This window comes from Eutrema salsugineum, unplaced genomic scaffold (assembly GCF_000478725.1).
Source record: "Eutrema salsugineum unplaced genomic scaffold, Eutsalg1_0 scaffold_12, whole genome shotgun sequence".
Classification (NCBI taxonomy): domain Eukaryota; kingdom Viridiplantae; phylum Streptophyta; class Magnoliopsida; order Brassicales; family Brassicaceae; genus Eutrema; species Eutrema salsugineum.
In genome coordinates this window covers 8,064,016-8,088,764 of record NW_006256895.1, presented here as the reverse complement: position 1 = coordinate 8,088,764, position 24,749 = coordinate 8,064,016, and the positions used below count along the sequence as shown (strand labels likewise).

Below are 24,749 nucleotides of genomic sequence, written 5' to 3'. Positions count from 1 at the left end.
TTTTGAGTTTTGGAGTATGCAAAAAGCCCAATTAATCCTTGCACTCATCAGAGACTATACCCGGCTCGACCAGACCGAATAAACCGGTATGTGAAGTTATTATCATACTGAGAAATCTCTTTATCTTCCCTAATGCTTAAAATTCGCATGCTCCATTGTTAACAGTTCGTTAATTGCAAAGAGGTGCTCCTGTTTATTGTATTTTAGCATCCCGCGCTTCAATGGCTTCTCCTTCGCCGGTAATTGCTTCGGCGATCCCTGCATCCCGCGCTTTAATGGCTTTTCATTCGCCGGTCATTGCTTCGGCGATCCCTGCATCCCGCGCATCAATGGCTTCTCCTGCTCCTTCGAAGATCCACGGAAGGGTGCCATCCGTTTAGTTCCATCCACGTCTGTGCTATCAGCCGCTCATAGTCCCATTGACCGTATGTAATCCACCAGAGTCGCGTCTATGATACACTCCCCAATTCCAAAGTTATTTTCCAGCTGTAACCATATATCAATGTAAATGGCCATGTCCATACTGCTCAGTAGTTTCGCAATATGCTGTCATGTACATATCAACTTGTTTAGGCCCATCCACTTCTGTGCTATCAGTGTATGTCAAAGCTATTTTCCATCTGTATCCGAATGCACATATCCATATCCATATGAGGTTGAGACCTTATCCGAGTGGGCATATACATAGGAGGGTGAGACCTTATCCGAGTGGTGCATATCCATGTCTCATATTCACCTATCCCCTTACACTTCTCAAGTCCAAAGACTGGATATCCATCTGGACGGATCCATATATCAATATACATGTTAAGCTCATACTCTATGCCACAAATTGACGGATCTATATATCAAACTATTATCCAACCATACACTCATCCGTATAATTACACTCATCAAGTCCAAAGAGACGCTATACCAACTGGACGGATCCACATATCAATGTACATGTTACGCGTTCACACACTACTCCACAATTAGCTATATTCTTTAATTTACATACTGCTCATTGTACATGTCCATGCTGTATCCAAATGTACATATCCATATCCATATGAGATTGAGACATTATCGTGTCCCTCCATCCGATCATGAATATAATTAGTCATTATTGGTTATATCCACACTACCGACACTGTTGTCCATATCATGGTCCATATCCATGCACCTCGAACATGACCATGTTCTAACACTTATCTAAACTATTATCCAACCATACACTCATCCGTATAATTATACTCATCAAGTCCAAAGAGACGCTATACCAACTGGACGGACCCACATATCAATGTACATATTACGTTCCACAATTAGCTATATTCTTTAATGTACATACTGCTCATTGTACATATCCATATATCAATGTACACGCAGAATATGGCCATGTCCATACTGCTTATTAGTTTCGCAATATGCTGTCATCTACATATCAACTTGTATAGGCCCATCCACTTCTGTGCTATCGGGGATCGTCAAAGTTATTTTCCATGCTGTATCCAAATGTACATATCCATATCCATATGAGATTGAGACATTATCGTGTCCCTCCATCCGATCATGAATATAATTAGTCATTATTGGTTATATCCACACTACCGACAATGGTGTCCATATCATGGTCCATATCCATGCACCTCGAACATGACCACGCTCATGTTCCACAATTAGCTATATTCTTTAATGTACATACTGCTCATTGTACATATCCATATATCAATGTACACGAAGAATATGGCCATGTCCATACTGCTTATTAGTTTCGCAATATGCTGTCATCTACATATCAACTTGTTTAGGCCCATCCACTTCTGTGCTATCAGTGTATGTCAATGTTATTTTCCATGCTGTATCCAAATGTACATATCCATATCCATATGAGATTGAGACATTATCGTGTCCCTCCATCCGATCATGAATATAATTAGTCAATATTGGTTATATCCACACTACCGACACTGTTGTCCATATCATGGTCCATATCCATGCACCTCGAACATGACCATGCTCTAACACTTATCCAAACTATTATCCAACCATACACTCATCCTTATAGTTACACTCATCAAGTCCAAAGATACTTCATCCCATCTGGACGGATCCACATATCAATGTACATGTTACGTTCATACAATATTCCACAATTAGCTATATTCTTTAATGTATGTACTGCTCATTAGTACATATCCATGTATCAATGTACACGCAGAATATGGCCATGTCCATACTGCTTATTAGTTTCGCAATATGCTGTCATCTACATATCAACTTGTTTAGGCCCATCCACTTCTGTGCTATCAGGGATCGTCAAAGTTATTTTCCATGCTAATGTATATATCCATATCCATATGAGATTGAGACATTATCGTGTCCCTCTATCCGATCATGAATATAATTAGTCATTATTGGTTATATCCACACTACCGACAATGGTGTCCATATCATGGTCCATATCCATGCACCTCGAACATGACCATGCTCTAACACTTATTCAAACTATTATCCAACCATACACTCATCCGTATAATTACACTCATCAAGTCCAAAGAACCGCTATACCAACTGGACGGATCCACATATCAATGTACATGTTATGTTCATACACTATTCCACAATTAGCTATATTCTTTAATGTACATACTGCTCATTGTACATATCCATATATCAATGTACACGAAGAATATGGCCATGTCCATACTGCTTATTAGTTTCGCAATATGCTGTCATCTACATATCACTTGTTTAGGCCAATCCACTTCTGTGCTATCAGTGTATGTCAATGTTATTTTCCATGCTGTATCCAAAAGTACATATCCATATCCATATGAGATTGAAACATTATCGTGTCCTTCCATCCGGTCTGGTACATATCCATATCCATATGAGATTGAGACATGTCTATTCGTCTACTAGACGCCATGTCCATACTGCTTGTTAGGTTGAGACCTTATCCGAGTGTACATATCCATATGAGGTGGAGTCCTTATCCGATACTCGTTCTTACGATTCATGCCAATAGCTGACGACATACACGATTAATGTTCATGTCCATCCTGATTCATGATTTCAAATCAAAGTACCGTATAACCACACGCACCTTATCCATATAATGTTCATATATATTAAGCTTAGGTGGCATTGTACATGTCTATACATTACCATGTATGAAGTCCACACTATATTAGGATCAGGTGGCATTGTACATGTCTATTCGTCTACTAGACCCTCACAATCTACGGCAATGTCCATACTGCTTGTTAGGTTGAGACCTGAGTGTACATGTCCATGTCTATTGAGCATATACGTATTAACTTGTTTATTTTATCAATGTTCAATGTCCATCCCGATTTTATCCATGTTCAATGTCCATCCCGATTCATGATTTCAAATCAAAGTCCCGTCTAACCACACACACCTTATCCATATAATTACACGCACCTTTGTACAAGTCTAACCACACGCTACCAACGCATGCAGACGAGTTGTGTTATTCACTCGCATCAAATTCGAGGTAGTGTCTGCAACCGTAATTATTATTACTTTGACCGGTTCTATCTCAGCTAACCCATTTCATGTCGGTTATTGAGACTTTTCATTTGCCCCTCAAGTAAAAACCCTAACTCCTCCGATTTACATCTACCCTTTTTCCAGTTTTAGCAAAACACCTAAACTCATTCTTCTCCGTCTGCAATTTCGTGGTTTTACTTTAAATTAAATACGTCAACCTACGTCCCTCCAGCCGACATCACCGATTCCTTTGGGGTATTCGACAATGACTGGTAAGTTCCTGCTTAGTCATGTACTGCGTTTGTGGTTATTCATTCCTAATAGGGTGTTTATTTAAATTTATTGACGAAGATCTCAATCTCCCTGACGACCGTCTCCCTCCAAGGTTATTTGCAACAGATCGGTATCCAATTTGCCGGTTAAATGTCTATTCCAAGCCCGATACACTCACCGTGGTCCGTCACCTTCTTCGGGATTCTCCTGAACTAGACCGGATTTTAAATTCCAGTTTTGGCGGCCTATTTCACTTACCCGCAAACAGAGCGCCAATATCATGCAAACTTATTCAGGCCCTCATAGCCAGACAGCTGGTTACCAAACAGAAATATGAGCTATGGACGGTTTTTGGTGGTCAGCCACTGCGTTTCTCCCTGCCCGAGTTTCAGGATATTACTGGGCTCAACTGTTCGTTGTTCGACGAGGGGTACGAAACTCCCTCTTCAGAGGTCATTCTCAAAGAGCCGGATATTTACTGGAGGCGCTGGATTGGTGACGACGTCAAGACGACCTGTGCAGACATCGCAAGCTGGCTTCGTGATGACAAGGAAATGCCTGGCGAACGTCGTATTCGACTTGCCCTTCTCCTAATTGTTGACTGTGTTCTCATTGCAAACCACCAGACCCATACGCCAACTCCTCGTTATGTCAGAATGGTTGACAATCTAGAAGAGTTCTTTAGTTTCCCATGGGGCCGAGAATCATTCCTTAAAACAGTGTGGTCGATGCGGCCACCAAGGGTCACTGGTCCTAAGTCAAAAGATGGTCCTGTCTCTTTATTTTGCAAACAGCTCCAACAAAAATCCATTAAACTTAACGGATTCCCACTCGTGCTTCAACTACTTGCTTTCAGAGCTATTCCAGCCCTTCTAGACAAGCTTCCCGACCCCTCCGATCGTCTCCGTATATTAGATTGTTCTTCTGAAGGATTTCCTAATAACGCGGCCGTAACATTGAATGATGTGCTAGATTCAGAGAATGACTGTAATGTAAGTCCACTAACTGGAATTTACGCTCCAAATTTCAATTACTCGTTTATTTTATGGACTTTTCACTTTCCAACTAACCCACATCTCACTTTATTCAAGCTCGTGGTAATGCCACTTAATCAACTACCCCCAAATCCAGCCGACGGATCCGGTGAATGGGATGACGAGGTTATTGACAGGAAGGTAAAATTCATGCTATCTCTCATCAAAGACAATCACGTGTTTTCCAAAGAAAACTGGCCGGGTGGGGACGATTCATGCCCCATACTTGTCCATCAGCCATGGGCTACAAGAGGGAGCCACAAAAAACATATCCTTAACCGCAGGAAAGGAAAAGCAACCACAAAACAAGTTGTGTGTGCTCTATCGTCCCCTAAGTCCATTGCCAAGGGTTCTTCTTCTTTTGTTAGGAATTTTATGAACAGCTTACCTGATTCTCCCGCTGAGCAGCTTCATTGGCTTGCTACCCATGTTGCCCAACTCTCTTATGTGGTTAACTCTTCCCACCCCGACTCACAGCGTTCTTCCAAAAGGACTCGCTCAACCCCGAAAAAACAGTCCACCAAAGTCCGAACATCAAAAAGGCGTCGTCTTGCTACCCCTACGGAATCGCCATCCGTCTCTAGCGACAAGGCTTCTATTCGTCTGGATGGAGACCACATTCTGGATTCGCCTAACAAGTCCATTGGAGAAACTTCAGGACCACGCAGTCCTATTCCCGAGGTAACTACATCCATTATTGTAACACCGACATATCAACGCAGTCGTAGCCACACATATTATTTACCTGTTCTCCTATTTCAGTATTCACAGCCTATTATCGAAGACGGAGATGTGGACTCCCCAGTTAGTTCTTCTCCTCCATACATTTCGTTCATACCTTTATGACCCTTGTAAACCTAAAGTTTAACCTTTCCCTTTTTAATTACTCCAGACTCTTCCACTCAACCAGTCTGGTGCTTCTGGTCACCTCTCCGGTGATCAACTAGAGATCGTCCAAAACAAGGATACTTCTCTCCAAACTGCGGATGCCAATACAACTGTCAGTTTATCGGCGACTTAGGCGCATAATTATAAAACATATCCACTTCATCAAAGATTTTATTTGTTCCCGTTGCATATAGGTTGGTGTCTTAAACCAGACCGGTGAGGGTGGTTTCATCCACAGGGTTCAGCATGTCGTAGACCACATCCCAGACGGCTCCAGTCAACTCACTAACATGGACGCTCGATCAGGCGACCTCAACAAGGTAAAGATCTAATATTATTATTAAAATATTCTACCCTTATCTCACTTTCTGAACCAACGCAGATTACCAGCGAGTCAGTGCCTGCCGATTCTCGTATGATTGCTTCTTCAGACAAACCCACAGACAAGGAGATCGTTCAACAATCAGCACTCAATCAAGATGTTTCGTTTGGCCTGGCTCTTACAGTTGTACCACAGGTAGAACATTACACATAGCTCAATTCGCGTGTATGCTTTACGAGACTGACCAAACGTAACCATTGATTCTTGTAGCCCATGAACTCCCACTTTGAACAGCAGATTAATCATAGTGCGGAAACACTTATCCAACCAGGGGATTCTTCAAAGGTATCTAAATACTACCTCTTTTTTTTATGACCTTCTTCCTACTCTGTCTTAGTTAACCGATCAGGTTAGTCACACGTTTAATATTAGCTTTACACTACTCTACCAATATCTAGATTTCCTAGTTAACTTAAGTCTTACGCGGAATACTACTCGGCAATGCTTATAGGCCGTCCTCAACACCGCCGAAGCCCTACACAATACAACTGAACTTCCTTCCTTTTTAGCGGTAACATTACAGATTAGTTCAGGTTTTTCTTCACAGATTCCCTATGTGAAAAAACGGTAAATGTGTTCTGTTTTTCACAATAGGGACTGTGTTTCATTGATAGTGATGAGGCCGTGTCACATGTTATGGCTTCTCTTAACACATGACTGCCTAAAGATTATGCTGATTTTGACCATATAGAGGTCTACATATACTCTACTAAGTATGTTCTTTCCTTACATTACTGTCCTTCTGTCCACCCAAATCTAATATGTTATCCCTTATCAGGAAAGCCAAACCCGACTATCGGCTGATGCTGCCCCAACTTCTGGACCTGATTATGACGCCTCTCAACTGAAGGTAATTGTAGACCACACGGGGGCATACATGTTTACTGGGTGCTCACATATCCACGTGCCAATAACCACAGATCTTCACTTTGGTTACCAGTTCCTTTGTTTATCAAATTCTAGCTCTCCATTACTTCGCAGGAAAGCCAAGTTCGACCATCATCCGATGCTGCACCATCGATAGGACCTGATCATGACGGGGCTCAAGAGAAGGTAATTATATACCACATCGGCCACATATCTATTTAATTCTTTTGGACCTGTCCATGAGTATATACCCAACCGAAAATAACTTGTCCATCCCTTCGCAGGTAGGTACCGACCGAACATCAGCCGATAGTCCACAACCGGTAGCTCATGATCATGCCGCGCTTGAAACTACGGTAAGCGTATACCACATCATTGCATACCAGTTTACATATTTATGTCATATACATGTAGTTATAACCTCATCCATCTATAAACGTCACACTACCGCAGCAAGTACGAAGATCTGCTTCTTTCACTTTCAACCAATCAGTTCCGGGCCCTGACTCGGTAATTTTTAAAAACTGTTCGCCTGTTTCTTACTCTACTTGCACAACCGCCTTGACTCTTTGCAAATTGAATCCAGGATCCACGCCATCTCACGCTCTTCCCTGGTATTCTTAACAACTCGACAACTGCTCCACTCGACGAACAGGTTTGGACTATAAGCTACATGCATTAAACTGCAATATAAAATATAACAACCATTCCAAGTTAACTCATCTCCTCTTTTTTATTTACAGATCCCATGCCACGTCTCCATAGGCTCTCCGGTCTTAGACCAATCTCATGCAGTATCCTTCCATAGCCAGGTTAGCCTAACCAGCAATCTATCAGCTGTTTGTCCTTGTACTTATTTGAAACATCCACCTATCCCTGTCCACAACCTGTTTCTGCAATATTTACATCCACCTATCCTTGTCCACAGCCTGCAGTTACGGACGTTGCTATTTTAACAACGGGCCAACAGTCTTCTTCGCCTGTCCTTCTTAGCCATACATCAATACGTTCCGGCGACTCAACTGCCCTACAACTGGCTGCTCTGTTTGGGTCCAACCCAACAAGGGATCCTCAAAATATTCTCCCCACAGTCACCGATGATCAGTTCCAAACTTTCAACGAAATACTCTTGTCTTCCCCTTTTAGGTATATCTAAATCCTACCCCCTTTCGACATCAACTTTGCTTCTTACATCCGCTCACACCCTATCGGCATTTGCCTCAGGACTCATAAACTAAAATGTGGACAAGAGATTACCAACGACTTCTTTTTGGCGCTTGCGGAAAAGAACACATGGACAACACCATTGGTAATCATTCATTATATGTTGTTAATTACAATTTTTTGTTACATCCCCCTAATGTGCTCATACGTTTAAAACGTTTACGCAGCATATGGAACTGTTAATGTCTTATCTTGCCAATCGACATGCTCAAACCCTTACGGAAGAACGAAGCACCTTCTCTACCCCTAGTCTTGCTTCAACTTTGCAGGCAAAATACAGGTCGTTCAGTAAATCCATCAACAAAAGTTTGTTCGTTTGGGATGATAAGATAAAAAAGTTCACATCTATGGATGGGCAAACCTGGTTCACTGACATTGATTTTGTCTATACCCGAATGTTATGGGGAGACAACCACTGGGTTGGCTTGGTGATCAGCTTAAAGTTGTGGTATGTCTATGTCTTTGATCCAAACCCTAAACTCACTACCAAGGAGGAATCCGCTGCCTATATGGAACCTCTCGTAAACCAGCTACCTTACATAGTCAAGAAGTTCTGTCGTGAGGAGCAGTCCCAATCTCACGGAGTTGACCCGTTCAACTGGGGGCGGATTAAAGGTAACTACAAATTCACAGCGTCTGGTTTCAGTGGCCCGCTTGCGGTAAAGCTTATGGAGAACCACTTGCTCGGTGACATAATCAAAGACGGTTCAGTTATCTCAGACGAATCCATTGTTTCTCTAAAAAGGGCTTATGCAATGGACCTGTACCAAGATCTTGTCGCTCAACATTTCCAATTTCCTTAACCCACCTTTTAAATAACTCTCGCTAATGTTTTCGTTCTTTTTTCCCCGTTGTAACAAGCTTACCTCTATTATGTTTTTATTTTGGCGATTGGGGACTATAAACTACTATAACTCGTACACTACCACATACGAGATGTGGTTACGTCCACATATGCGCTTCGTTGGGTTGTGTCGTCGTCCACAAAGTATACTATCAAATTATTGTGTTAGGTGGTTACGTCCACAAAATTAACTACAATTTGTCTTCCCTAAATACTGTTTATCACTTGCTTCCTATATATTCCGTTTTAACCCCTTGTAGATGTATCTTGTCCGATTCTTAAGATGCCTTATAGTTACAGTTGGAGCTCCGAAGGATCTGCTGTTCCAGAAATTCCAGAATTCGACTGGGGCCCGGTGCCTGACGTCGGATTCCCAACTAATTGCTCCTGCGGTCGACCCTTGTTTATCGAGACGTCCGATACCCCTCCCAATCAGGGCCGTCGCTTCTACTCTTGTAATATACCCATCGTAAGTTGACCAGCTGACCTTTAAAGCTATTTTTTGCCCCTTAGGACACCCCAAGGTCCTTGACTACTTCTGATGTACTCTACAGGGGACCGGCTGCGGCTTCTGCAAATGGTGGGATCATGCAATCACGGAGGAGGTCCGACTTCTAAAAGATACCCAGAAGGAGCACTCGGAGGATCTTTATTACATCTGCTATACCGACGACCATATGAAGGTTGATTTTTCGGCGAAGTGGCGGGATATAGCCACGGCTCAGGAAAATACCGAAAACATCCAACGCCAACTACAAGCTGTCCAGGACGATAACAAGAATACTCTAACCGCATTTCAGGATGCCTTGAACCAACTTGCTGTTCATCAGCGCAAAATGAATAGACGTTGGGTTTTGTTCTCCGCCGGCCTCGGCGGTGTTATTTTACTGTTTTCCTACCTATCCACACAATCTTATCCACTCTTGAGGTTTTCAACCTCTTTGTAATTCTGTAATCCTATCGGAACCTGACTACGTTGGTTTAATTTTAACATTATCTTCATATCTCTGCGGCGGGGTACTATTTATATAATTAAATTTTCTCTACCATCACTCAGTTGATCATATACAATTGATGCCTTTGGATGCGGGCATCCCCAATAGGTTCAGACTATCTATCAGTCAGAGACATTTATATGGATGTGTCCATAAGCCGACATCAAATCATTATTAAATTTATTGATAAAGATATCAATAGATGCAAAAATCCCTGTTATCAAAGAACCCCGAACCCAATTTCAAACTAAAAACGCTGAAGTCACTTAATATCCTTAGGCCGTTCCATTCCTGGTCACCTTAAACAAAGAATCTGATCCTGTTCTCGTCCACAACAATGTCACATGGATATGGTAGAGCACCTAATCGGGTTACTTTTCACATTTTTTCTATCTCTTTCATATATCCTTAGTCAACCTTCTCCCCCCTTTTCCCGGGGAATAAATTAAACATTTATATTAACAAATTAACCTCAATATATACCTTACCCCGGTAAATCAGATTACTCTATCTTTTACCTTCCAAAAAACCAACAATTCTTCTCCTCCACTTTTCAAAAGTTGTTTCACTTTCCCCCGCCCGTTATAATGGAAAGGGTTAACCCAGTCGACAAATCCTTCTCTCAAATCCCTGAAATCCTCTCCCAGATAAAAGCAGCCAACCCCGGCACTGTCACGGAACTTGCAACTGCTGCCTCCGAGCAAGGTTCCCATCACTTCAAACATGTTTTCATTTCCCATGGTGCATCTCAAGATGGTTTCCCCTTCCAACGAAATCTCATCGTCGTGTCCGGTGCACATCTCAGGCGTAATAAACCGTTATTTCTCATTGTTGCCGTCAGTCAAGATGCAAACTTTCAAACATTCCCTCTAGCTTTCGCAGTCGTAGACAGCCAGTCCGATCAATCTTGGAGATGGTTCCTCCGGCACCTTGAACAGTGCTTCTCCGACAGTAAACAGCTGACTGTCCTATCAGACGGTGGTGCAATGGTCTCTAGGGCCCTAACGGCTTGCTATCCAGAGGCTCATCATGTTGATTGCCTACGTCGTCTTCAGCTCTCCGTCCATCTGTACTTCAAAGTGAACGCCCTCAAATCCTTGGTTAGAGAGGCTGCCTGTGCCCACACTGCTGTTGCTTTCCGCAGGTCATTCAACAAGATCAAAGAAGTTAATCCTGACTGTGCAGACTACTTACAAGTTGTTGGTTTCCCAAGATGGACTAGCTATTACCAGGCCGGCGATCGTTTCAACATTATGACGGCGGGTATCGCACAAGGATTCATCCATTCTCTTCTACCCCAAACTGTTGGCCCTATTAGCAACCTCCTTCACTGCTACCACACAACTGCTATGTTGTGGTTCCGAGCAAGGCTCCACGCCGCAATGGACCACACTGGCGTTCTGAAACCAGGTGTACAAAGCTACATGGACCGGATCTCCACAACCAAGTCGCAATGGAAGGTGATTATCAAAAGCTCTGGGACTTGTGAAGTTATTAGTACTCAAGGGGAAATTCAGTTTGTTTCTCCATTAAGACGTTCCTGCTCTTGCAAAGTGTTCAACAAACTAAGGATCCCTTGTGTCCATGCAATGGTTGCTTCTGAATCACTGGGTGTCTCAGCTGAGGCTTTAGTCCATCACTGTTACACATCTGTTGCTTGGTTTGAATCATACATCACTCAGCTGCACCGTTACCAAGAGCTACCAAACGCAGAAACCATTACACAAGTATTTCCCGAACTCCTCCCACCGTCCACAAGCTCAATTGCAGGAAGCCCTACGGCTACTATTCGCATGGTAATTATTTTCCTACATTTTATATAATATTCATTGTGATATCTCAATTCACATCCAGAAATTTCATTAATTTCTTTACATTCCCAGCCAATGTAATGGACCTCGGAGAACGGTGCAAGCTAGCTGTCACGGTCAAATTCGGATTTTCGTCATTTCAACTCATCTATTTAGTCTTGTCATTTGTCCTGCTGTTGCTGTTTAATATTATTATTGTTTATGTTACTTTTATGTTATTTATACTTATGTTTGTTAGCCCGGTGGTTACTCTGTAACTTTTTTTTGGATTCCAACTATAATGTAATCGTTTCTTTTTGCTGACCAGTTTATGCATTCTAATTATATCATTATTTTTGACTACATCCTAACTACAAAATTAAAACTCTCTTCCCAATATCAATTCAAATTTCTTATTATTATCGCTTTGCGGATATGTACTCGTCCATATCAGCTTACCCTACCCGCTGGTTCGGTTTTCAATTTCCGATTTCCCACTTGACACCTAATTATTCACAAAAAAACCCAATTTATTGCTTACCCTCGATTGGGATACCTGTCAACGACTACATCACATCGCCGGAAATTGCCTCAATGCCTGTGCCTCTCCCAAGGGCTTGTCATACAGCAAAGATGATAGGTGAAATGATGATATTTAACATTATTTTCAAAAGGATATATACACGTCCATCCCTCTCTGGATAACACATTCACACCTACAAACTAACCATACAACTGTCATCTGACTTTTCACTACGAAAGTACCCAAAACACTTTCTGAGCCTTGAATGCGACGCCTTTCAAGGACTACATCACACCGTCCAATGTATACTTTTTATCCCGCAAGGCCGGCTCAAATAAAAAAACCAATACATTATCCGATCCGTCCACCTTGTATAATTTTTAAGCGTCTTTTCTACAATATATTTGGATATATCCACCTTCAAGCTCCAAAATGTCTGCCTCTGAGCCCTACCATACAAGACTACCTATACTATATAGGTTTAACGTAGTCTTACCCACAAAATTACTCCAACAGATCTCAATATGCCTAACCACATTTGCCAATCAAGGTGGACACAACCATATAGATACAAAATTCATGTGTTTAAAACAAAGTAAATTTAAAACACAGAATTTAAGCGCGATCTTTTGTTACGGAAATATGTATCTCATCAGCTTTCTGGAGTACAGTCATCGTATAAAATCCTTTCGGCTCTAAACAGATCCAGTTAACATCAAAATACCATTATACTCTCCAACTTCAACTCTGGGTCAGTTAACATCGTATAAACAGCATATCAAGGTTTGCTAACTCCCATCTATTTCTCAAGACTTAAATTTTTTGAATAAATTTCTAAACTCTTCTCCATTCAGATCTAATGACGTTTCACTGTGAATGCTCGGCGGGCGAATGGCGTTATACCTCTGACCATTCATGGTTTTTCGACGCCGACACGTCCCTTATGTCAGGTGTTATATGCATACACGAAGGTATGGATATTAGCGCTCTACAAGAAAGTGTGCGTCAAGAATTTATTGGCCCAAATTCTGAAGTGATGCCAGTAGAAATCTCTTACTGGAATCCGCCATCCGACCCCTGGTCCGGGGGTGTTGCAACTCCTCCAGTTGTTCTTCGCAACTCTGGTGCGGTCTCCTTCTTAATCAAACGTCTTCAACAAAACCCTTCGATGAGGCTCTTTGTTCAGTTCGGAAAGAAAAAACACACACCCACCGATTTGGTCTCAGGGTGTGTCAACATCCCTCAACGTAAAAAACAATGTCTCCCTGAAGTTATCACTCCGCAAATCTTTACGCCAAACCAAGGCACATTAATGTCTTCCGAAGCCTCTGGTTCATCGAGATCAGCCGCATTTAGCACTCCAAAATCTACTGCTGCATCTGTTGACCTGTTGGAGGACGACCACCTCATACAACATGCCCTTCATATTGAACATTCATTATCAATATCTTGCCCTCAACCTCCGGACAAGCAACGCAAGCCCTCGGCCACGCAATTTATGGACAACATCCGAGACGTCCCAACTTTTGATTTGTCGCTTCCAGAAGACGTTGAACTCCCTTGCCCCCAACCTCCAGACAATATCGATCCTGAAGACACCTCAATCACGTCATCAAGCGAAGAAGACGAAACTGATAACGCAGACCTTGATGTTGTATACACACGTGGCTATGACCACAAATTCTGGAACCCACTTTTAGAAAGCGGGTTCGGTGGCTCAAATGCTCCCGAAATTGTATGCGAAGAAGGTGGTAATGGTCCTCAAAATAAAATGCCTATCGACGTTTCCCCACAACCTTTTTCAATCGCAGACTCTACATACCCGTCCACATCCAATCCTGGCTCGAATCCGCGTCCATCAAGCCCTATCCACAGAAATCTATCATCATACGCGGACGAGGATTTCGACATCCCTCCTTTGTTCGATGATTCCACATACGCTGTCTCTGATATCCCAGATTTGGATGGTTTGGACGACGATGACAACCTCTTCGTTGGTAAAAAGTATAAGACCAAAGCGGACTGCCAGATTGCAATGGCCGTGTACGCGATAAAAAAGATGTTTTGTTTCAGACAAACACGGTCAAACAGGAGGAAATTTATACTTTTATGTACAGATCCCAAATGTTGCTGGCGGATCCGGGCTGGGCAGATTGGTCAGACGGGGTATTTCGAACATAAAATGGTGGACCTGGAACATACATGCGCCTACGAAACAAAACAAGACTTCCACAAACAAGCTACTTCACGAATTATAGCTTCTGTATTAAAATCCAAATACAGTGATCCAGCAAGTGGCCCAAACGCTTCCGCGGTTCAACAACTGGTTCTACAGGAACTACGAGTTTCTGCATCGTGGATGAAATGCTACCGCGCCAAGGGACAAGCTCTTGCTACCTTCCGTGGACACGACCAGGATTCCTACTTGCGGCTTCCTGCCTACCTTCAGATGCTAAAGCTTGCCAATCCCAACACAGTAACTGCGTTAGAAACCGATACAGATAAAGATGGTTCGCTGAGATTCCGCTATGTCTTCGTTGCTTTTGGGGCATCAATTTTAGGATTTCGTCGCCTACGCCGGGTTCTGATCGTAGATGGCACACATTAATGGGGCAATTTCAAAGGAGTTCTGCTAACGGCTTGTGGGCAAGATGCCAATTTCCAAGTCTTTCCCTTGGCATATGCCGTTGTTGACGCCGAAAACGAAGACGCGTGGACATGGTTTTTTATGAAAGTGGAACATTTACTATCTGACAGTTCAAATCTGACTATCATCTCAGATCGTGCTGATTCAATTTACACAGCAAAAGTAAGGGTTTTTCCTAAGGCACACCACGGTGCCTGCATTGTTCATCTTCAGCGCAACGTCAAGTCGAGATTTAAGAACAAGGGCCTGGCCACACTTCTTTCAAATGCAGCTTACGCCTATAGGCAAGGCAATTTTCGCGATGCGTTTGACAAAATACGGGACTGTAGTCCTCAGTGTGCCGCATACCTGGAAACCATTGGTCATGCCCATTGGTCACGCTATTATTTTAGGGGTGAACGATTCAACATCATGACTAGTAACGCTGCAGAGCAACTTAATAATGCTTTGAAGAAAGGCCGAGCCTCACCCATTGTCGAGCTGCTTGTTTTCATCCAGAGGATGATGTCTCGTTGGTTTTGTGCACGCCGGAATAAAGCGGCCAAATGGGAAGGTCTATCAACACCTGAAGTTGACAAATTGATAACTAAGCACAAAGCAGAAGGCACCTTCAGCAAAATAAACCACTTATCCAATTGGACTTGCGAGGTAATTGGTCGTTTGGGAGAAAAGAATCGCGTTATGGTCCACGATAAGAAATGCAGTTGTAAGGTTTATGATCGCCTACAGATACCGTGTAGCCACGCATTGATAGCTGCGGACAGTTTGGGATTGCCCTGACCATCTCTGCTATCTGACTACTACAAAACATCCACCTGGGCAGCCACCTACAAGGAAGTAATTAACCCTGAAGGAGATCCTGACGATGCCGATCTCCCTCAATCTATTGTTGACATGGTCTTACTACCTCCTAAATCTAAAAGACCTTCAGGCAGGCCTACAGGAAAAAGAATTCCTTCAAAAGGAGAGTTACGGGTAAGTCGCCATTTGTTTTTTGTATATACTACACTATATATTTGTTTGTTTCTAATGGTAACTTTATCTGCATATGAAGCCAAACCGGATCAAGAAAACAGTTCAGAACAAGTGTGGACGATGCCACCAGAGTGGGCATAACCGCATCAGCTGTACAAATCCACTATGAGGGGCTAGTTTAAGACTCCCTTGCTTTATGGATATCCATGTCCTTCTTTTGTTTATGGTTTGCTATAGCCATCTACACTTTTGTAATATATTATAATTTCGAATTATGTAAACCTAACTTTAAATGCACCAATCCTTTTTTGATTTCTCTTCCATTAGCGATCCCCCCCCAAAAAGTGATCGGAACTAGACCGAATACAGATGTTAGTCACCACCGTCATACCCTTGCACGCGGAAAGTATTGTTTTACCTACATTAACAACTCCCCCTGTTATATGGACCAAGAATTACAGACAATATACATCACCATCGAACTCTTTTAATCACCATCGAACCCTTTTTCTATTTTCTATATAACAACACTGATACATCTAATGGATACTATTATAACACCTGTCATATTGTGGAAATTTAACTCCCTTGCCCATTTTGGCCATGTTGCTATCGCCTAAACAATATAGTTATCCACGCAATAGATATCAGGTTATAGTTATCCACGTTATAGTTACCAGGAAAAGGAGTCCACACTGCTCTGGCCAAGGTTTGGTTCCACAAAACGCAGAGACATTACATTCATATATGTACCATAAAAGACTTTCACATAATATGATCTATTCACTAGTTGTTATAGTACCATCCATGCCGATCCTATCGATTATGAATCACCATCCATTATGTTTGCGCATTATGTACCACAACAGATGGTAAGAGTAAAGGAACGCCCAAAATTGGTTTTCGAAGTACTCTGTATCTACAATCCGAATGAAATCCAAATGAAATTTTCGAAGTACTCTGTATCTACAATCCGAATGAAATTGGTTTGCGCACTGCATTTCAGCCATCTACAATCCGAATGAAATCTTCGGTCTCAATCTAACAATAGCTATTTCTCAAACCTAACTAAATTTCGATCCCGATCCCCATTTCAGACGCCAAAATTTACACTGTGCTACCTTGTTCCTTCTGTGCTTCGAAATCAGATATCATAACGCGAGCCCAGATTCAGCGCTGGCGTTTCCATCAGACCGCCGTAGCTTTGACCTTGATACAAATTCAAATCGTGATTGAGATGACAATTTGAATATCAGAATATAGAGGGCAAAGCTTCCCGGAGTGTTAGAGAACGTAATGTCAACGATGTATCTCGGTTAAGTTAGACTCGGTTTATAACTCGGTTTATTTTCGGAAAATATAAACCAAGTTCCTCTCTTATATGGTAAGGGCAACGATGTTATTTCCACACCCAAATCTATAATAAAGTGCTGCTTTAAACTAAAGTGTCGTGGAGTGTAAATACAAACTCATAAAGTGCCTCAGAGTGTAAGCGCTTCTTTCTCGGAATGGTTTATGATTTTTTTTTTTAGAAAATTACCTACAATAAACTACTTTTTGTTAGAAATAGCTATAATAATCAATCTACTAAATTATTACTCACATAACCTACTAATTCTTTAAATAAATCTATAATTCAAAAATTACCCTTTCTATTTTTATAATTTTGTTTTCAGAAACGTTTTTATTAGTAATTATTTATTACAGTAAATTAATTATTTATTAACATTAATTGTATTAAAAAAACGAAATTGGTATCATTAGTTTTTATCCTAATAAGGTTTTAGTATTTTCTTTTGAATCAATTTTTTTTTTGTCAACAACCTAGGTCTCTAGAACGGTTGGGTTAGCCAAACCGGTGGCACTGAGTTTACATAGATGATTTCCTGAGGGTAGACACGACACTCCTTGCTAAATTGTCTGTTTTCGAGTTCTTTGCGCGTGAGGTATGTGATAAAGTGAAAAAGCTAAACATGTCCTTCATCTTCACAATCTCCTCCAAGTGTAGAGCAAATGCTGGCCATTCTTCTGGTGCAGACACCATCTTCACCAACTCCGAACAGTCTGTTGCAAAAGCTACTTCTGTCTTATGGTTCTCTAACATGCAATGCATAACCCATATGAGGGCTTCCATTTCTGCATGCCGAGGCGATAAACTTCGTCTAACATTTTGTGCACCCATGATTTTGTCCTACACACCTTCTTTAAAATAATACCACCCTAACCCTGCCAATAATTCTGTATCTTTCCAAGACCCATCAATATAACACCACCATCCATCAAACATTGCGGGTAATGAGGATTCCATAGAACTGTTTTGATTTGAGTTCCCTGAATCCTGTTGTAGCCTTTGGGCCTCTTCCTATAATGTCGCTTCAGTTTCCGCTATTTTTAAGGTAATTTGTGGGTCAACATCAATGTTCGAATACACTTTTTCATTTCGTACTTTCCAAATATACCATACAATCCATGGAAATTGTATGTTTTTTTCTGTCTTTTGATATTCTCCAAAAAAAGATGATCAAAATTTGAATAAACGGAACTCATTGGGAAAACACCTGGGGGTGTTGGTATTTGGGATAGTGCCCCAAGTTTTGCAAGGCAGGTGGACATTAAAAAAAAACATGATTTTATTGTTTTCTTCCTCCGCTCCACATCTTTGCACATTGGTGTGTCACATTGTAATCCTCGCGTACGCAGTCCAAGCCGGGCACAAAAAGGCATCCCGATATTGCTTGCCATGTAAAGTGTCTAACTTAGATGAGCATTTCAATCTCCAAGTATGTGCTTGTAGATCCTTAATATTTGGTCCATAGTAGTCCTCTGAGCCCCCATATGATAATAGTCTCTTAGTTTTATACCCTGATTTTACCGTGTATTTCCCAGATTTTGTGTAATGTCAACCCCAATGATCAGGCTTATAGGTAGTGCTGGTAGGGATTCCCGGATTATTTCCACATCAGATGGTTCAATAATTGCCCTTATCAAATCCATATTCCATGTTTTTGTCGCTGGATCAATCAAATGATTGACCATTAGGTTCGGGTAGTAATTAAAACCCTTACAAGTAGGTGATCTCGGGCGAGAAGAAGGTATCCATGGATCATTCCATGCTGAGATAGAACATCCTGAACCAACTCCTTTAATTAGCCCCTTATTAACCAGAGATCTAGCCGAAATGATGCTCCGCCATCCATAGGACGGTGAGTAAGAACGTACCAGATCCAAATGACTTGCTTTCCGAAAGTATCGTCCTTTGAAAACCCGTGCGAACAATGAATCAGGTTTATCTATCAGTCGCCATAATTGTTTTGCCAATAACGCCGTATTAAAATCCTCCACATCTCAGAACCCGATTCCGCCTTCATTACACATCTTTGTCCATGCCACCCAATGCATACCTCGGTGATGACCATATGCGCTCCACCAATACCATGCCGCTGCACTAGTTAATTTTGCTGTAGTAGATTTAGGTAATCGAAAGCATGACATGACAAAAGTGGGCATTGCGGATGCCACCGACTTAATTAAAGTTTCTTTTTCCCCTTTCGATAACAATCTCGAGGTCCACTATTAATCCGAGTCTGTTGTCTGTCTGCGACAAAATTTAAAATCTTTGATTTCGCTCCACCCATACTTTCTGGGATACCCAGGTAAGATCCCATTCCTCCCTCCCTCGTAATTCCTAAAATTTGTTTGAGCTCATTTTGTACGATCTCAGGGACCATGTGACCAAACTGAACCGATGACTTATCAAAATTGATTTCTTGGCCTGAAACTCCTTCATACAACCGTAATATACTCAAAATCTTCTGACATTACTCCTTGGTTGCTTTGCAAAAAAATAGACTATCATCCGCAAAAAGTAAGTGTGAGACTGATGGACCTGCTCTTGCAATTTTAAGTCCCGTCAGTAATTTCCCATTCTCTGCTTTCTTTATATTTGCTACTAATACTTCTGTACAAAGTATAAACAAGTATGATGATAGCGGATCTCCTTGACGAAGTCCCCTTCCCGGAATTATTTGCCCCCTTGGCTGCCCATTTAACAAAACTTTATATCGTACAGAAGTAATGCACCACATCATCCATATTATCCGTTTTTCCGTGAACCCGAAGCGTCTGAGAAGGTGTTCAATAAAAGACCACTCTATTCTATCATAAGCTTTGCTCATGTCCGTTTTGATTGCTATATATTTATTTTTGCAGGACTTATTGGTCCGTAATCCATGAAACATCTCCTGAGCTATCAGTATATTATCCGATATTAGTCGTCCAGCCACAAAGGCAGATTGGGTTTCCGAAATAAGATCGGGCAATAATCTTTTTAATCTTTGACATAGTACCTTGGACATGATCTTATAACCAACGTTACAGAGACTAATCGGTCGTAGTTCTGTCATCCTCGTAGGTCTTTCCGTTTTTGGTATTAGACAGATATTTGTCAGGTTTAGCCACTTATCAAAGACCCCAGTTTCAAGGAATTTATTGACTAGATTTATGATATCTGTCTTAATGATTGACCAAAAGCGTTGGTAAAAGAGTGCTGTCATTCCATCTGGTCCTGGAGCTTTTTCCGGGCTCATCATAAATAATGCACTACGTACTTCCTCTTCCGTAGCCATTGCTGTAAGCATTATATTATCATTTTCTGTGATTAACGGTTTTATCTCTCCCAAAGCTTCATCAAACTCCACTGGAGAGGTTGAAACGAATAAATCATCAAAATACTTAACCCATTCGCCCGCTGCATTATGTATGCCAATAATTCGGTTTCTTGCTCTCCGTTGTTTCACTTGTGCATGGAAATTTTCTGTATTTTTATCTCCTGAAATGGCCCATTGGGTCCGACTTTTCTATTGACAGAATAACTCCTAATCCCTATATGCTTCCTTTAGTTTTTTTGAAACTTCAATCACTTCCTCTTCTGATCGCGAGTCATCATTTTGAATTTCCTCTAATGCCCATTTTAGATTCTCAATTGTTTCCCGCCCATATGGTTGAAGATTGTGTCTCCATTTTGATATTTCTCGCCGACTGATACGTTCATAATTTGCACCATTTAGGTTGCATAAATCATTCCAAATCATGTTTTATTTCATGCATTTTAGGTCCTTAGGGTTTGTTTTAGAACTTAGGAGATGCATTAGGTCCCAATGAGTCTTTGCATGTTTTGAGTGTCTATCAGGTGAATATGGAGCTGAAAAGACGAATCCAGGAGGTGGAATGGTGAGCAAAGCTTGAAAAAGTGGAAAACTTGGGTCTATGGAGGTTATCGGCCATTCTCGCTGGCCAGGAAGGTTTTGTCGACCATTTTCACGTACCGCGGGTGGACTTTGTCGACCAAAACACGTACCGCGAGTGAAGTGTATCGGCCAAAATCTCCGGGTGCAAACATGTCTCAGAAATCGCCTGTCCGGGGAACTTTCCGATCCGATTCAGATGGCGGGTGCTTCATAGAAGTTGGAGAGCATTGGATCACGGTCTCATAGCAAGTGGAATCGTGGAATTCGGACGCGTGAGCAGAGAGTTAAGCTCGTCGGAAGGAGCCCCTATCTCGCAGGTATTCCGGACCGAGCAGATCAGTTCTGAAGGATGCGAAGGACGGTGCACTTCCAGGCCGATTCAGTTTCCGGGTCCTTCATGAGAATCAGAGACATTTGAGTCTTCTTTCCAGAACGTCCAAGAGCATTCAATTCGGATCTATGAGCAGAAAGATATGGTCTCCGGAATGGACACATCTCTAGACGCCTCTCTCTGGTCGTGTACATGCACTGCAAAGATGTGCCCTCCAGGAAGCCTTACACTTCCCAAGCACCGAAGCTTCCTTCACAAAATTTGGAGATAAATGAGTCCTCTGTCTTCTGCAACCGAAATCATTCAATTCGGACAAGTCTCATAGGAGTTACACTCTCCGGAATGCAAAGTGGTCTAAGCTGCTCTGGATGCTGCGAGATGGTCTTGCGACTTGGTTAACCCGCAGGCCTGAAGATGAACGCCTGAATGCTGATGCTGCGAGTTGATATCTGCGGGTGAACTATCACTGGAAAAGGTCTGAAGCTCAAGAGCAAGAGAAATGCTAAGTCCACAATCGTGCGACTTAGGCATGCGAGTTAGCCGCGCCTGGAACTATGCCGCACGATCACTCGCAAATCACTCCGACTTGAGCCTGCGACCTAGGTGCAATAGAGACCAACCCGCACAGTTTGTACATTCCCCAGAAACCGCCTTAGCCCTGCGAGTTGGAGAGGAAGGAGACCAAGCCGCAGCAACACTCGCAAAACACTCCTACTTAGGCGTGCGGCTAAGACAAGACGATTCAGGCTTCACAAGACAAGTCTTCATCTACTGCGACTTAGGTGTGCGACCTGGGACATACTGGACCGACCCGCAGTAATTCCCACTTTATCCATTAAAGCCGGGTCAGGACCCGGTTTGTTCCGGGCTGACCCGGTTCGTTTTTAAGGAAGTATAAATACTTTTTAGGGTTTTTTGGGAGAGGATTAAGTTTTATTCCTTTTGTCTCTTGCCTCTTTTGTGAAAGACTCCATTAAGAAGAGAAATATCTATATTTGAGTGTTGAATGAAGAGAGTTTAAAGAGATCTGGGTGTTTAAAGCTGTTTTCTTTTGAATCTATCATCTCCATCTCCATTTCTCATCATTAATCATGCTAATCTTCTCAACTTGCAAAGGTTTAAGAGAGATTAGTATGATTAGTGAGTAGTCACCCTAATGAGGTTCTAGATGTGTAGGTTAGGGTGCTAAAGTGTTAGATTAGGAGTGCTTAGGGCTAGATTCATTGATTCATCTCTCTAAACAGCTGTTCTCTATGCTAGATCCTTGATAATCACTTGAGATCTAGATTCTGGGAATTTCATGCACCAAAAGTGTTTGATGAAATTCCTGAAAGAGCTGTATTAGAGGTTTAAGCATTTTTCTGCATGATGATGTATTGTTATTTGCTTGAATGATCATTAAGAGCTGTTTGTTAATGCATATTGATTCATGTTTCACAAATGGGAATTTGGTTTGAAAATGGATTAGTATAGGGGTTAATACCTTCATGAAAGGATTAACCTAGATTTGAGTTCTTAATCATTTGAATCATGTCTCATCATTGTCATTAGCATTTCTAGTTTAGCACCAAAGCACCCTAACCAACTATCATGTCTAGAATCTCATGCCTCCATCATATCATATTCACATCATTTGTCATTGCTTAGTTCTTGATTAGTCATTGTCATTAGTCTTTAAACCTGTTTAAGTTTGTTAGTTGTCATTAGTTAACCAAAACCCACTCTTGTTTGCTTGAATTAAGAACTTGATCATATAGCTTAGTGTCTATCACCACATTCTTGGATTGATTAACCTCTTTGTGCTACTTTGACAAGGGGATTGATAGCCCTGAGACCTTAAAAAGTCTTGTCTATCAGTGGTGTCCTAACTTATATATCTTGGAACGAATGCTCGTCGCAGCTGGGGCGGGAAAACTCATATAAACAGTGCAACACACGCGAAGAGATTTCATTGCGGACTCAAAGCCAAAGGATATATGCTAATGCGATACATATACTGATGGGTGCGATTATACCAGCACTAGTGCATTGAATCCCATCAGAACTCCGCAGCTAAGCGTGCTTGGGCGAGAGTAGTACTAAGGATGGGTGACCTCCCGGGAAGTCCTCGTGTGCACCCTTCTGTTCCTCCTGATTCTTTTTATTTTTTTTTTTGGTCTTTCATTTGAAAAACAAGGCATCTTCCGAAGGCCGCTATTTCTAGACCGTGTGGAACCACGCCTCCTACAACAACTTTTCGAAAAGCCCCTAGAGTGCTTTCAGGCTTGCCCAAGAGTCTAAAGACCAAGGGTGCGGTTTACGATGCCAAAATTTTGAGTTTAAGACCCTCTTCCGGGCGTTTTTCTAAAAACATAAGCCTCGGTTTTAGTGTCGTCAAACGTGGTGTCCTAACTTATATATCTTGGTACGAATGCTCGTCGCAGCTTGGCGGGAAGCCCATATAAACAGTGCAACACAAACGAAGAGATTTCATTGCGGACTCAAAGCCAAAGGATATATGCTAATGCGATACATATACTGATGGGTGCGATTATATCAGCACTAATGCACCGAATCCCATCAGAACACCGCAGTTAAGCGTGCTTGGGCGAGAGTAGTACTAGGATGGGTGACCTCCCGGGAAGTTCTCGTGTTGCAACTTTTTTTGTTCCTCTTGATTCTTTTGTTTTCAATTTTTTTTTTGGTCTTTTCATTTGAAAAACAAGGCATCTTCCGAAGGACGCTATTTCTAGACCGTGTGGAACCAGGCCTCCTACAACAACTTTTCGAAAAGCCCCTAGAGTGCTCTCAGGCTTGCCCAAGAGTCTAAAGACCATGGGTGCGGTTTACGAGGCCAAAACTTTGAGTTTAAGACCCTCTTCCGGGCGTTTTTCTAAAACATAAGCCCCGGTTTTAGTGTTGTCAAACATGGTGACCTAACTTATATATCTTGGTACGAATGCTCGTCGCAGCTGGGCGGGAAGCCCATATAAACAGTGCAACACAAATGAAGAGATTTCATTGCGGACTCAAAGCCAAAGGATATATGCTAATGCGATACATATACTGATGGGTGCGATTATATCAGCACTAGTGCACCTAATCCCATCAGAACACCGCAGTTAAGCGTGCTTGGGCGAGAGTAGTACTAAGATGGGTGACCTCCCGGGAAGTCCTCGTGTTGCAACTTTTTTTGTTCCTCTTGATTCTTTTGTTTTCATTTTTTTTTTGGTCTTTTCATTTGAAAAAC

The 24,749-nt window shown here is 41.9% G+C and overlaps 1 protein-coding gene, 1 non-coding gene and 2 pseudogenes across 2 annotated transcripts; all 4 read left to right on the top strand.

Moving 5' to 3' along the window:
• The first annotated feature begins 10,595 nt into the window (after positions 1 to 10,595).
• On the top strand, positions 10,596 to 11,900 carry LOC18025639. The gene is made up of 2 exons (XM_006408752.2): positions 10,596 to 11,804; positions 11,892 to 11,900. Exons 1-2 carry the CDS (start codon positions 10,596 to 10,598, stop codon positions 11,898 to 11,900), a joined length of 1,218 nt encoding a protein of 405 aa, XP_006408815.2.
• An 11,621-nt stretch (positions 11,901 to 23,521) lies between these two features.
• On the top strand, positions 23,522 to 23,640 carry LOC112089315 (annotated as a pseudogene).
• Positions 23,641 to 24,042: 402 nt separating this feature from the next.
• On the top strand, positions 24,043 to 24,161 carry LOC112089640. The gene has a single exon (XR_002901265.1). It is a non-coding gene; the product is annotated as a 5S ribosomal RNA (ribosomal RNA).
• Positions 24,162 to 24,570: 409 nt separating this feature from the next.
• Positions 24,571 to 24,689, top strand: LOC112089312 (annotated as a pseudogene).
• Positions 24,690 to 24,749: the final 60 nt, after the last annotated feature.